The sequence below is a fragment of the Daldinia decipiens genome (genome assembly GCF_022478715.1).
Source record: "Daldinia decipiens strain CBS 113046 unplaced genomic scaffold F4813scaffold_10, whole genome shotgun sequence".
Classification (NCBI taxonomy): domain Eukaryota; kingdom Fungi; phylum Ascomycota; class Sordariomycetes; order Xylariales; family Hypoxylaceae; genus Daldinia; species Daldinia decipiens.
In genome coordinates, this window is record NW_026054553.1 from 64,141 (window position 1) to 77,551 (window position 13,411).

Consider the following 13,411-nt stretch of genomic DNA (forward strand, 5'->3'; position numbering starts at 1 on the left):
ATGTGCGGAGGATCAGCTGGTTCTATAAATAGACGCCTAGGAAGCGCTGCCGGGTTAAGAAGACAAAACCAACAAACCAACAAATCGTTACCTGGATTAACTATTCAATTAATCAGTTGGATGTATTATAAATTTTATAGGATCTTATTAAATTCGTAAATACTAATTCGTTTAATATAATAATTATTCGGAAGAATCTGTCTCGTACCTAGACTTAGACTTAGACTTAGACTGGAGGTAGAAATCTTATGAGTTAAATAGCCTATGTAATGAAGGCAAGAGACATGTGGATTATGACCAACACTCGTTTTGCCAGTGGTCTCTTTCTAACTGCCTTACTGGGTGAACAAAGTGGCACAGGCGGTTTCACCGCATTCTTCATCGCTGGCCAACAACACCTCGCACTTAAGTTATATGAAACAAATGTTGGTAAAAGAGGAGGATGATTACTATGACAAGACCAGCTCGCCAATGTTTGCTGCCTGGCATTGTTGTGGCGCTGGGCTTAGACGACTGATCGGATGGTTGAAGTCTTATATGTGGCACGCCTCACATGCTCACTTGCATAGGTACCTAATGTATGTAAGTAAGGGCATTTCGAAAGAAGTTTTCTCTTAGGGTTGTTAATATAAGTTTTATTCGAATAGTATTCTATACAAATCAATTAGATCGTCTTTTGAAAGCCAGCAAAACAAGTAGTAACTAACGTTTAAATCTGGATAGTTATAGATTTTGTATCAAGATTAGGTTCTAATGGCGTAATAGCTGCAGAAAGTCGTCTTCGTAGACCCGCTGTAAATCTGGAAATGGGCTTCGCTTATCGCTCATGTACCTGGCAATTTTGCTAACGAAAGAAGAGAACCCACGTGCTGCATTAACGACTGGTCAAGAGATAATGTCCTGTGACGTCATGGGCGAAACAGGTACGAAATAGTGGGCAAAGGTCCTTTTGCGACGTCAAACATCAATTCTATGGATCATTTACATAGTCCGCCAGCTTTCTAGAGCTGCGCAAGGTAAAGGTAAGTAAACTCATCCGTATAAGTAATTAACTAGGTTAGGTACCTAATAAATAACTAATTAGAGAACATCGTGATAAATAGAGCGCGATGAGCTATGCGTTTAGAGCGTGTTCGCAGTTGACAGCCTCGAGCATACGGCAATTTGCTGGCTGTCGTCTTGGTAATACTTATACTATTCATACTTATACTTCAACTTTAAAACCGCCAAAGAAAGCAAATCCGGTGGTGCCTTCGTCGTATAGATATCTTGCAACTACACAGCACACGAGAAAACAGAAGCTTGAAGATGAGGCGACAAGGGAAACAAACAAAAAAGACCAAGCGGCGTATGAGCAAGAAGTAAAATTCGGAATTGAAGATGCTACGAAGCAGCAGATCAAACGTCCCTGGCAGAGGGAGGGCGCCGACGAGCCTCCCGTCAGCGAGTCGAGGCGGACCATGAATAAGACCATGACCAAGGGTATTTATTCCACATGTTCCATCGGCCTTCAAACGATCCAATGGACTAATAGCAATCAACTAGGCAAACTACTGACCACTCCAACCCGACTCCTAAAACTGATCCTACCCCTCCCCGTCGACGCGACCCACGACGAGCATGGCAACAAAGGGGAATTCCGATCCCTCGCCCAAAACGAAGACATCCAACCCCTAGCCCTGCTCGTCCACCCCCAACAGCCCCTATCCTACCTCGAGCGCCTAATCCAAGCCGAGCTCCCGCCAATCCGCGACAGCGACGACCGCGAGAAGATGCCCAGCGTGTATTTCCTAGCCGAGGGGTCCGAGCGGGACGAGACCGGGCGCAAAATCGGGATCGGCCAGGAGAAATCCAACATCGCGTCGTACTCGGGCCTCGGCCGCGAGGGCGCCGACACCCCCGCCGAGCACAAGGACTGGGTGCGCTGGAGCAGCTCCACCGAGATCGGCGACTTCATCCGCGACGCCGCGCGCGGCCGCGAGTTCGCCATCGAGATCACCGGTCACGGCGCCGAGATGCGCGTCGACGTGCCCAGCTTCAACGACCGCACGCACTACATGCGTGTTCGCCTGCGGCGCATGTCCCACAAGATCGAGGAGCTTTCCAAGATCAAGCACGAGTGCGACATGCTTGCCCATCGCGGCGTCCATCGAATCGCCAAAGCCGGATTCGTCGTTCTGTCGGGGTGGTGGGGCGCTGTCTACTTCCTGACCTTCCACACTGACCTTGGCTGGGACTTGATGGAGCCTGTAACGTATCTCGCCGGCTTGAGGCACGTCATCTTGCCCCTCCACTAAGAATCAGTTACTGACCCCTGAGCAGTACTATGATGGGCGGTTATCTGTGGTTCCTGTTCATCAGCCGGGACCTGAGCTACCAGGCCGCGCTCAATATTACCGTTTCGCGGAGGCAGAACATCCTATACCAGGAGCGCGGGTTTGACCTGCAGAAGTGGGAGAATTTATTACACGATGTGAATGCGCTGAGGCGGGAGATTAGGACCGTGGCCGAGGAGTATGATGTCGATTGGGACGAGATGACGGATCTCGGCGGGGCGGATGTGAAGGAAGTACTTGAGCACGAGGAGAGGAAGGTCGAAGGTAATCGCAAGCAGGAGGATAAGGATGACAAGGAGAACGCGAGACATAAGTCGGATAAAAGCGATGAGTCATGATACCGGCCGGATACACATAGAATATAGCTGTAGAGCAAAGCGTAGTTCATTCCAATCGAGATCAAGTTTGAAAATCTCGTACTATGTAATGTAATTTTATGTAACGCGCGTAGAAGGCAAAATTCGGATGAGAAGACCAATTTTTGTCTATACCTATTTTGTTTTCCTTTTCTGGTCATCCGCCATAAGAATTACCCCTGAGAAAAACGTGGAGTTTTGACCTTTGTCCTCCTGGGTTCACCGAATAGAAACCTCTTGACCGGTAGGAGTTTCACAGGATTAGGCATTAATAATTTGTCTCAAGACCTTGATCTGTTCTAGAACGGAGTCCTTGCTAGTGCCGCCCTTGGCAGATCGCATCTCGACGCTGCGCTCGTAGTCAAAAGACTCGGCGATATCCTTCTCGAAACGGGCGTCGACCGATTTGAGCTGGTCGTACGTGAGCTCGTTCATGGGGGTATCGGTTTGCTCAGATAGGGCGACCACGCGGCCCGAGATGTGGTGTGTCTCGCGGAATGGTACGCCCTTGCGGACGAGGTAGTCAGCAATGTCGGTGGCGAGCATAAAGGGGTCGAGAGCGGCTTGCATCTTCTCAGGTTTGATGGCGAGTGTAGCCAGCACGCCCGTCGCGATCTGCACGCTGTCGCTAACCGTCTTGACCGTGTCAAGCATGGCCTCCCAGCTCTCTTGCAGGTCCTTGTTGTACGTGCTAGGCAGACCCTTAAGGGTCATCATGAACCCAGCCATCTGGCCGAATACGCGACCGCTCTTACCCCGCAGTAGCTCTAAGCTATCTGGGTTCTTCTTCTGTGGCATAAGCGAGCTGCCAGTCGAGTACGCATCGGCTAGCCGCACGAAGCCAAATTCGGCGGTTGAGTAAAGGATCAAGTCCTCAGCCCATCGCGACACGTGCTGCATGAGCATTGACGCCCACTGCAGGGTCTCTGCTACAAAGTCTCTATCCGCTACTCCGCCCATCGAGTTCCACAGTAGCCCCTCGAAGCCTAGCTCCGCGGCTATCATATCACGGTCGATGTTGAACGGGTTACCAGCAAGAGCGCCGCATCCCAGGGGACTCCTGTTGACGCGCTTGACGACCTCGCGTAGTCTCTCTAGGTCGCTAGCGAAGGCTAAACTGTACGACATCACCCAGTGGCTCCAACGAATGGGCTGGGCACGCTGCAGGTGTGTGTAGCCAGGCATGACGTGGTCAACCTCACTTTCGGCGCGGTCGGCAGCGACTTGAAGGAAGGTCACGATGTGGCCTTCGATCTTGCGCAGCTCGTCCCGCAGCCACATACGCATGTCGCATGCGACCTGCTCGTTGCGACTACGCCCAGTGTGGAGCTTGCCAGCCACACCTTTACCGATGATCTCGCCTAGACGGCGCTCGTTGGCAGTGTGTATATCCTTTTTTTATAAACAATTAGTTGCTTTCCCTTCTCTAGGCTCGATTTGAGGTTCTAAGCAGGAGCACAGGTACACACCTCATCTACGCCAGGTATAATGACAAACGAGTCATTATCCCACTCTTTCATAACAGCCCGGAGACCCTCCTCAATCTTGTTGAATTCATCTTCTGTTATGATGCCGCCATTCTTGTTAGCCCGGGCGAAGGCGATGCTACCCAAGATGTCTTGCTTGTAGAGCTTCTTATCAAAGTGGATACTCTCGTTGTAAGCCACCATGAGAGGGTCAAGACCGCCTGGGACAAGAATTAGTATACCAAGTCGAAAACGCAAAGTTGGAAGTGAGTGTTTCTCCTTGTCACAACATTTGCAGATGAACTTGCGAGAACTTGGGTGGCACCCGTGGAGAGTGTTGCACGATAACGAGCAACGAATACAAGGTATTACACGTACCAGTGAAGCGGCCTCCCCATAGCATGTTCTCACCGGGTTTGGTACTAGACGCCATAATTACCGATGTTTGCTTAGAGAATAATTTAAATTTGATAGTATTAATCAAACCGTGTTTGTATGTGAAATAGTTGGGTGACTCATGAGAAAATTGCTTCGAAGTCGGGGTTTTCTTATCAAAACGAGAGACCTAAAAATTAATTCACCCCTCACATAGGTATATATCAATTGTTGCATATCTCCCCACCACCCCACCTCTCCACATTAAGATATGTAGGTAAATATAAGATCGAAGCGGGGTTATGCGTAGAATCAATATTGAAATAGGGCTGTTAAGCTGAAAAGTTTTATCCCGGTTTTTTCCTCACTTTTCTTTTTTTTCTAGCTTCGGGATCTTTTAAAAATAGACGCAGGTCTAAGTTGCCTCCTAACTATAACTAATACATACATAATATTGCTAACTTACCCGATCACCTCCATTTCGACGAGAAGAAAATGAGAAGAAAATGCCCTATCTCACTATAACCCGAGGGTTCAAAATCTTCCGTTATGAAAAGATACCCTAGGTAAATAGATGCGTTTACTCCCACGGTAATACAATATCTCTTAATAATAATAATTTCCTCATTGGATATCTATAACTTGGTATGACACACGCCACCGTTTCTCTTATCTCTTAGGGTTGTGTATACCTCGGTACATTACGTATAAGTCACGACGATGGATACATGCGGCTGTCAGGATTATCAGGGTCGGGGAGGGAAGAATCTGGGGAAAGGGGAAAGGGGAAATTCCAGATCAAAATGACCCCAAGACGGGGCCATTCCCAAGACGGGCCATTCCCAAGACCACGAATAGCCCTAAAACTAATACCACTAACCTAACACCACAATCCCCTGATTCTCCCCCCCTCATGACAAGACAAGTTTTTAAACAGGGAGACTCCGTAACCGCAAACCGCAAATCGCAAACTGCAAACTGCAAACTGCAAACTGCAAACTGCAAACTGCAAACCGCAACCCCCCGCTAACTACCAAACATACCTAGGTACCTATACTGTTGCTTTTCCACGCGCCAAGTCAAGTGGTATGACGTTTCCTACAAGTTAACGAAACGGAGTCGCCGTTTGTAATCTGTTGGTATTATGTAGACGTCGTCCCACATTGGTTATCAATGACATCGGTTAGGTTAGGGACTTACTTTTATCTTTTCTTTCGCCTTCCGCAGCCTCTTACGCTTTTACGCTCTCACGCTCTCACGATGAAATCTTATTGACTCTTCTCGGACTCATCCGTCACATGAGCACGACGTCTGTTGGACTACCCATTTTAGTACTTAAGTGGTATCAGTGAATCTATTGTGCCGAAATGAGGGATAATCCCCGCCTCATATAGATTTCACATTCGACATAATTCCAACGTAGTATTAACCTCAGCCTACCTAAGTTTCACACTCCAACCTATCTCAAAGCAAATGGCCCCGTCTATTGTTCATCTGCCAGACGGCCAGAGTTTCACGGTTCAGCCTGTATTCTCTGGCTTATTCTTCAAGTCTAACGAGCTCAATCACCACCACGGGCCATTCCCTGTTGGTTGGACTGTCGTTATACATAGTGAAGATCATCCTGAAGATCACCTCCAGGATCTCACCCTTAAAGATGCCGCGAATGAGCCCCGCTCTAGGCGCAGCCATATTCACAAGTACAACAAGCCGACCTTGCAAAATGACACTATTTTCATCTCATCCATCTCGAATCCCCCGAGTAGCGAATATAAGCCTCCTGCCAGCCAGTCCCGACAGATAGCCATGTTTTTATGGGTGACGCTGTACTGGTATTTCCAGCAGCCCGAACCATCACCATATGTTTTAACAGAACAGTCCAAGTATGCCCCCCCGGAAGCAAGACCTAGGGGCGAGTGGCGCATCAGAATTAAACGGGAGGGTGTCCTACGCACGCGGAACATGATACCGAAACTGGAGAGGATGGGCCTGATATCAAGCCTGGACTCTGCTGTCGGAGAGAGTTCTAGTGAGAATAACCATGGATGGGACAAAATGTTTATTACTCGACGAGCATTCTGGCAAATCCACAGCGGCCTATTTCTTTTTACCCTGCAGCCCTTGAAGCACAGCTCGTCGTATCCTGGATCGCCTAGTAGCAGCCGGCCTACTTCCCCAGTTAGAAGCGACGCAGGCCAGCTGGCAACATTGTCCAACCAGCTAGCTACGGAGGCGCCATCTTCCCCCATCGGGCCATATCACTCATCCTCTCACCTCCCAACCTTCTATCCTCCTGCACCATTGCAGTACATAATAACGAACAACGTCCGGCATCCGCTGCGACAGAAGCCACCGCACATGGGAGAGATCTTTTATACTCGCTTCGTACCTAGCGTGGGGAAGTACCTATCATTTCGCGTAGCATCCCTCTCGCCAAAACCCATCCCCTGCCTTGGACCTATGGGACCTGCCGAGCGGGAGAATACGCACCTAGATACCTTATCCGACACCTCACTCCTTCAGATGTGGCTTTCTAGCCCCAGAGTCCAGGCCTTCTGGGGCGGATACCAACCTAACTTTCTCTCGAACGCTCTTCAGTCGCGCCATTCATTCCCGGCCATCGGGATGTGGGACGGCGTGCCCTTCGGATATTTCGAAATCTACTGGGTTAAGGAGGACAATCTAGGACGTTACATGGGCAACGACGCGCAGGACTTCGATAGAGGCATCCACGTGTTGATTGGCGAGGAGTGGGCGAGAGGAAGAGTCCAGCACTGGCTCTCGAGCATCGTTCACTGGTGCTTACAGGCAGACTACCGTACGATGAATATCTGCCTCGAGCCAAGGGTTGATAATACGAAGTGAGTCTTACCACCACCAGCGCGGATGTCCGCCGGTTTGTTAATACGTGCATAGATTCATTCAGCACCTCCAGAACGGAGGCTTCGCGAAAGAAAGGGAAATATCTTTCCCTCATAAACGAGCATGGCTCTGCCGACTTAGGAGAGACGCGTGGGATGGGCCGTCCATGTGAGGATATTTGCGGAAGGATGATTAATGATACCAATTTCATTACGATTGCATTCGGTGGCGCATTGATAACGACATTAGACTCGGAGCGGGCGCGGCATGCATTTATTACGAGAGGCACTGATGCATGTGCATGGCGGAGAGAGCGAAAGGCTTAGATTTGAACTTTTTTTTTTCTTCCAACCGGATTTCGACTTTGTTAGTACCACACGATCTTCTACGAGACAGGGCTGGCATGGGATTTGCCCCAAGATGGACTCCTCCCCGCCATACATCATACACGCAGATGTTTTCTAAAATCAAGCAAGTGTTAAGACGCAACCTAGGCATATTAGAAGTTGTCAATACAGGTATTCAAGTGGCAGAATAAACGTTCGCAACCCGATTTCCAGCTTTAGACGTTTTCGACATGTGGCTTGTAAACCTGTGCTTGCTTGCTTGCCTTGATTCGTTTACCGGAATCCATAAAACGTACCATATGTAAGTTCCCGATTCACTCTGCTTAAGCTCGGGACCGAAATGGAAAATCAAGCTAAATTGGTGGCACGGCTGGTTCTGGATCATTGACCTCATCGATAGGTTTATGTGTTGCCCCCTTGTTTCACGCTGCGCCCCCCATAAGCTATCACATATACGGTATATGAAATACCTGGAGACTCGGACCAGCTTTGTCCGGTCGTAATATGAACTCGCCGATTGTATTTACAGCTAGAAAGCATACACGGCAGATGTGTAGGTATCAATAGAATCTTAATCACCACTAAACAAAGGCTCTGAAGAGCTAGGTTGTATTGGTGGCTTGGGTTAGTTCTAGGGATATCCGGACCAGCCAGAACTTTATTAATATCCGTTTCTACAAGCCGTTTGCACTTCCAGGAATCTAGTTGTCCTTCTATCCTTAATACTCTCCTCTCACAATTCCCCCTGGCTCCTCATCGTTCGGGTAATAGCAGCCGCCATGTCTACCGCCCCACGCACTATCCTCGTCGTCGGCGCTACAGGCCAACAAGGGGGCTCAGTGCTCGCCGAGCTTTCCCAGCAGCTCTCGATCGCACCCGAGGCCAAGGTCAAGGTCTTCGCACTAACCCGGACAGCTTCCTCGCCCAAAGCACAGGCCCTGCCGTCCAAGTACCCCTCCCTAGACCTAAGCGTTGTAGAGGGCGACGTCCAGCATCCCGAGCCCATATTCAAGGCTCATCCAGACATCGATACCGTGTTCAGCTACACGACGCCGCCAGACGAGGAACCGCAAGCTACACGCCTTGTCGATGTAGCGTGTGCGTACGCCACGCCCGAGAAACCAACGCACTTCGTCTTTTCGAGCGTAGATCGTGGCGGCGAACCAAGGTCGTGGGACACTCCTACTGATGTCCCGCATTTTGCGCAGAAGCACAATGTTGAGCTGCATCTGCGCACCGTCGCCGAGGGCTCGGATGGTAGACTGACTTACACGATATTGAGGCCTGTCGCTTTCATGGATAATCGTAAGTGACTACTTCCCTTGAAAATGTAACCACTTATCTCCAATCCATTCCTTATTCCCTCGAGCTTCTCACAAAGGAGTTATCATACTGTACCAGCGCACAGCTCTCAACCCCCCTTTTGCCATCTACCTACCTACCCCTCATAAACCCCCCACCGCTCAAGCAGCCACCATTCTAACCACCCCCACCCCCTCCCTCCCAGTGAACCCAGGCGGTACATTCGGCATGGTATTCGCCAGCCTCTGGAGCACCATGTCCGCGTCGCGCAAGCTGCAACTAGTCAGCGTGCGCGACATCGGCGTCTTCGCCTGCAAAGCCCTCCTGCAGCGCGCCGACCCGCGTTTCCGCAACCGCGCCGTCGGGCTCGCAGGCGACGAGTTGACGCTCGAGGAGGCGCGTGCCATATACGCACGAGTAGCGGGGGGGTCTCCGCTCCCGCAGGCGTGGACGCTGGTCGGGTGGGCGGTGCGCGGGCTGGTGGCGCGCAACGTGGGGTCTATGTTTCGCTGGTTCGAGACGGAGGGGTATGGCGTCGATATCGACGCCCTGAGGGCTGAGGAACCGCGGGTGCAGAGTTTGGAAACGTGGTTGAGGGAGAGTAGTAAGTTTGAGTTTGCGAGCGGGGAGGAGAGGGATGGATGAGCTGTCGTTGAGTTGTGAGAAGAGAGAGTGTGTGTGCCTTGCTCTGTCGAGGATGGCTACCTAGGGAATGTGGAAGATTGCCTTGCCTGGTGCTGAGGCTAGTCGGCAGATGATTCCTAGAATCTATCTGTTTGACGTCAGTATGGATTAATAGTAAATTTTATTGCGTATTTGCTATTGCTAATCAGTATCGCGTGCATGCTATAGTCAAATATATAATCCTAGAGTAATGATCACAACCTCGATATCGTATAGGTTAATAATGATCGTATAGCAATGAGTATGCCGTTTTCATATTTCTACTTCACATCCAGAGCGTGTGATTTTATCTTGTTTACAGTCGACAGATATCTAAGAAGCATACCTCCTTATTTACGCCCTGGGATGAGATTCTTCTCTGTCGACCTCTTCCATAGTTGATAGAGGAAAGGGATGACGCGGTCTTACTATTTTTTCTATCTTGCACTATTCCTACTACAGGACTTATTTTCGAGAATGTTGACAGCCTTGCTCTAGAGTATCATCTTCTGATTAAAATATGAGAATGATTAGGACAGGGTGGATTATGTACACTTCAGGTATTTTAGAACTGAGAACCTAATTACATAGGCTAGGTAATAATGCTAGAATATGTTGGACTCCATGTGAAAACTCTTGGTCTTACATCTACCTATTTACGTAAATGGTGCTTAATACTCACCGTTACGCCGTTAGCCTCCACTGCCATAGGTATAATGAAGATATATCGATAATTATGTAACTAGCTCGACAAAACATTTACACACATCAAGATAAGATGCGTCTCGTCTATAACGGTAATACTACTTCAATGTAAAGCCTCATAATAGTGATAAGTATTTAGTATTTGACGACGTTAACCTATAATCGTACTGGATATTAACGCATATATATACTGTAACTATTGGAGTACTACCTACTAGTATCCGCAGCTCTTTTTGGCATGACGAGACAAAGAAGCTAGCGCCCTACTGGGGGGGTTTTGGCTTACTAGTAACCTACGAATCCTCGTTATAGGATGCTTCGGGTTATACGGGTCTAGCTCTAGGTGTTGGGTATCGTGTTATCGCGTGTTTGTGGATCCGGAGTCCTGGCGTTCGAAGCTCGGCAGTAACGCAGACGGGCGAGAAAAGGGCCTAGGGTAGGGAGCCGAGGTGTCACTACGCATGAATTGCTTCATCTGTGAAAATCGTAAAAGATTACGAGCTCCTCCGTCCATACGGTTCGAATGGGAAAACCGCGCTGACAACCGCCATGGCAAGAAAAAGAGCTGCACATATATAAATCGGCACGACAGTGCCAGTGTCAGCAGTACTAGCGACAACCGCGGAGACAATACCCATTATACGATTACAACCGACTGCAATGCCGTTTCCTGTTGCACGATGGGCACTCGGTAGCACCTCAGGGGTATACTAAACCATTGAGTTAGTAGTTGCGCAATATAAGACGACAAGGCTCCAGCTTTAAATGACGAGTTTCCTCCTGGAACCATAGTTTCCTTCTCTTGCGCCTTTTAACCTAAAATATATACTTACTGCATATAAGGTTCCGTAGTAGATGTTGAGACAAAATGCAATAGCACAGCTAAACCCAACGTTTTGCGCTGGAGTTGACACAGCTGTGTAGGCGAAGAAAAACACCATCGTTACTAGCGCACCTATTACCATAGTGTACCTTCGGCCGAGGACTCTAAGGTTGCACATATATGCTGCTAGGATTGGCCCAAAGATGCCAGATATGTTTGTAAGTGTATAATTACGCCAGGTGTCGAAAGTTCCAACGCCTTCTAAAGCACCACGGCTGGCAAGATATGTGCTAATACCGAGTTAGATAAGAGTCCTACTTGGCAGGTATTTGAACATACTTCAGGAAGACGTAGAAAAGAGGGTAGCTAAAGACCAATGGTTAGCTTTCGCATTGGAGATGCAGACTTTCCAATCTAAACCTACGCAAGTCCAATCAATGTCCACGATAGCCAAATGAGCACGGTCGAAATGCCGATTTTCATCGTAACGAAAAGTCCAGATAGATGAACGAAACTCTCCTGAAGCGAATAGCGTTTCTCGCTATGCGCAGTCTTTACTGTCCCGCAAGCCTCCAAATTTTCCAACGTCAGCGTACAAGGTCGATTATATCTCTTGGCGATCGAATGCAGCGTCTCGACTAGCTCGGCATCTTCTCCGGTTCCCAAGCGGTACTTTGGAGTCTCTTGTAGACGAACAACGGTGACACGTGCAATAGACATGGCGAAAACGAGAGCTCCGGAAGTGTACATGACGTATCGCCACCCTTGGTTGGATTCTCTTGGACAATTATCGGCAGATTCACAATTCCACTGAGGCGGAACTGTATCCCATATGAGAACCTCGACAACTCATGGCTTTAGATCAAGCTCACCTAAGAAACCCCAGCATATGAAGCCCGTTACAGCTTGACCAATACCCCACCAGCAGGCCAAAAACGTTAGCGCCCACTGCTTATTGCTGGGGAGGTACTCGAGGAAGACAGTAGTATCTAATATCAAATTACCACCGGCTCCAAATCCGACCATGGACGTAAAGAAGCCTAGAGAGGCCCAATTAGGAGCCGCACCCGAAACAACGGTTGCTACGGCGGAGATGAAGAGAGATATGTTGAACGCCCAACGACGCCCTATAATATCGGCACCCATGCCCCAAAAGAGCGCCCCGACCAGCATGCCAACATATGTAGCAATCGTCTGGGCATTGTCATATCCGACCTGGCCAAACTCCTTGTAGGCCGGAATTGCTATGTTACTTTGGAGTAAGAGTACTAGGGAATCGACAGCATAACTATGAGGTCGCGTGAGTATTCGATAGCCTTTTAGTTTCGAGAGACGATGATATCTTACCCAAACCCGTTTAGAACGAACAACTTCCAATGATAATTGGTCCAACCAATCTCATCAATGGCCTGAAGTTCGTTAGTGATCTAGTCGTCAGCTATCGGCGACACTCGTGGGACTGGTCTCACGTTATTGACAAGGTGCATCTTCGCGTTAAGAGCTGGATCCAAGTCTTGTAGCGCCAGAATCTCTACGGCGTCGCCTATGGTAGAATCCTCGATATTTCCAACGTCTCTTTCAAAAATGCCGGGATCTTCTAGCCCTCCGTCGATTCTCTTTTCTTCTGATGCCATATTTGAATCGAGCACCTCCGCGTGCTAGTCCGATCTAAATTGGAATATTCTGCGCGAAAGGGACATAGGTGGGCAAAGCAATTCGGACGAGCGTAAGCTTATACGTGGGATATATATATATGGACGTGTTGCTCGAATATGATAGGAAGAAAAGATATGTTGAGGATAGCAATGGATCGTATCTTAGGTAGGTAAATTAACACGAAACAATGGGTGTAAATGTTAAAAACAGCAAACCGAAAGTTTTGACAATAAGTTTCGAGATCGAAATTGAGAGTCCCGCTAATAAGCGATTGACCAACTACGTAATAGCCATATCCGTCGAATATAGCTCGATGCCTCTTACCAAGAGATAAGACGAGGGATTCCTAACTAGGTAGGTAGGTAAGCAAAGATTTTCTATGGCGGATAGGGTTTAGGATAATAGTTTGTAAAGACAAAGTAGTATGAGCCCATGAGGCGTTCTTACCATACAGAGCTAAGGCTAAGCTGTGCTAGCACATACCTATATCTAGATTCAAGGTAGGGATCCCTCGTGCTAA

The 13,411-nt window shown here is 48.6% G+C and overlaps 5 protein-coding genes across 5 annotated transcripts; 3 read left to right on the top strand and 2 right to left on the bottom strand.

The window, feature by feature from the left end:
- Nucleotides 1-917: 917 nt before the first annotated feature.
- F4813DRAFT_21487 (uncharacterized protein) lies at nucleotides 918-2,814 on the top strand. Its single transcript, XM_049239711.1, has 4 exons — nucleotides 918-1,022; nucleotides 1,085-1,482; nucleotides 1,546-2,272; nucleotides 2,323-2,814. The coding sequence occupies exons 2-4, from the start codon at nucleotides 1,110-1,112 to the stop codon at nucleotides 2,672-2,674; spliced, it is 1,452 nt and encodes a 483-aa protein (XP_049101044.1). The 5' UTR covers nucleotides 918-1,022; nucleotides 1,085-1,109; the 3' UTR covers nucleotides 2,675-2,814.
- Nucleotides 2,801-4,674, bottom strand: F4813DRAFT_21529 (argininosuccinate lyase). Its single transcript, XM_049239719.1, has 3 exons — nucleotides 4,537-4,674; nucleotides 4,162-4,379; nucleotides 2,801-4,084 (listed from the first exon to the last, which is right to left on the bottom strand). The coding sequence occupies exons 1-3, from the start codon at nucleotides 4,589-4,591 to the stop codon at nucleotides 2,954-2,956; spliced, it is 1,404 nt and encodes a 467-aa protein (XP_049101045.1). The 5' UTR covers nucleotides 4,592-4,674; the 3' UTR covers nucleotides 2,801-2,953.
- A 1,073-nt stretch (nucleotides 4,675-5,747) lies between these two features.
- F4813DRAFT_21694 (acyl-CoA N-acyltransferase) lies at nucleotides 5,748-7,619 on the top strand. The gene is made up of 2 exons (XM_049239745.1): nucleotides 5,748-7,394; nucleotides 7,450-7,619. The coding sequence occupies exons 1-2, from the start codon at nucleotides 6,007-6,009 to the stop codon at nucleotides 7,565-7,567; spliced, it is 1,506 nt and encodes a 501-aa protein (XP_049101046.1). The 5' UTR covers nucleotides 5,748-6,006; the 3' UTR covers nucleotides 7,568-7,619.
- A 902-nt stretch (nucleotides 7,620-8,521) lies between these two features.
- Nucleotides 8,522-9,689, top strand: F4813DRAFT_387795 (NAD(P)-binding protein; the record flags this gene model as incomplete). The annotated part of the gene is made up of 2 exons (XM_049246606.1): nucleotides 8,522-9,047; nucleotides 9,250-9,689. The coding sequence occupies 2 exons, from the start codon at nucleotides 8,522-8,524 to the stop codon at nucleotides 9,687-9,689; spliced, it is 966 nt and encodes a 321-aa protein (XP_049101047.1).
- A 1,217-nt stretch (nucleotides 9,690-10,906) lies between these two features.
- On the bottom strand, nucleotides 10,907-12,869 carry F4813DRAFT_379868 (MFS general substrate transporter; the record flags this gene model as incomplete). The annotated part of the gene is made up of 7 exons (XM_049245507.1): nucleotides 10,907-11,122; nucleotides 11,246-11,525; nucleotides 11,575-11,601; nucleotides 11,660-12,056; nucleotides 12,108-12,523; nucleotides 12,583-12,644; nucleotides 12,705-12,869. The coding sequence occupies 7 exons, from the start codon at nucleotides 12,867-12,869 to the stop codon at nucleotides 10,907-10,909; spliced, it is 1,563 nt and encodes a 520-aa protein (XP_049101048.1).
- Between the last annotated feature and the right edge of the window lie 542 nt (nucleotides 12,870-13,411).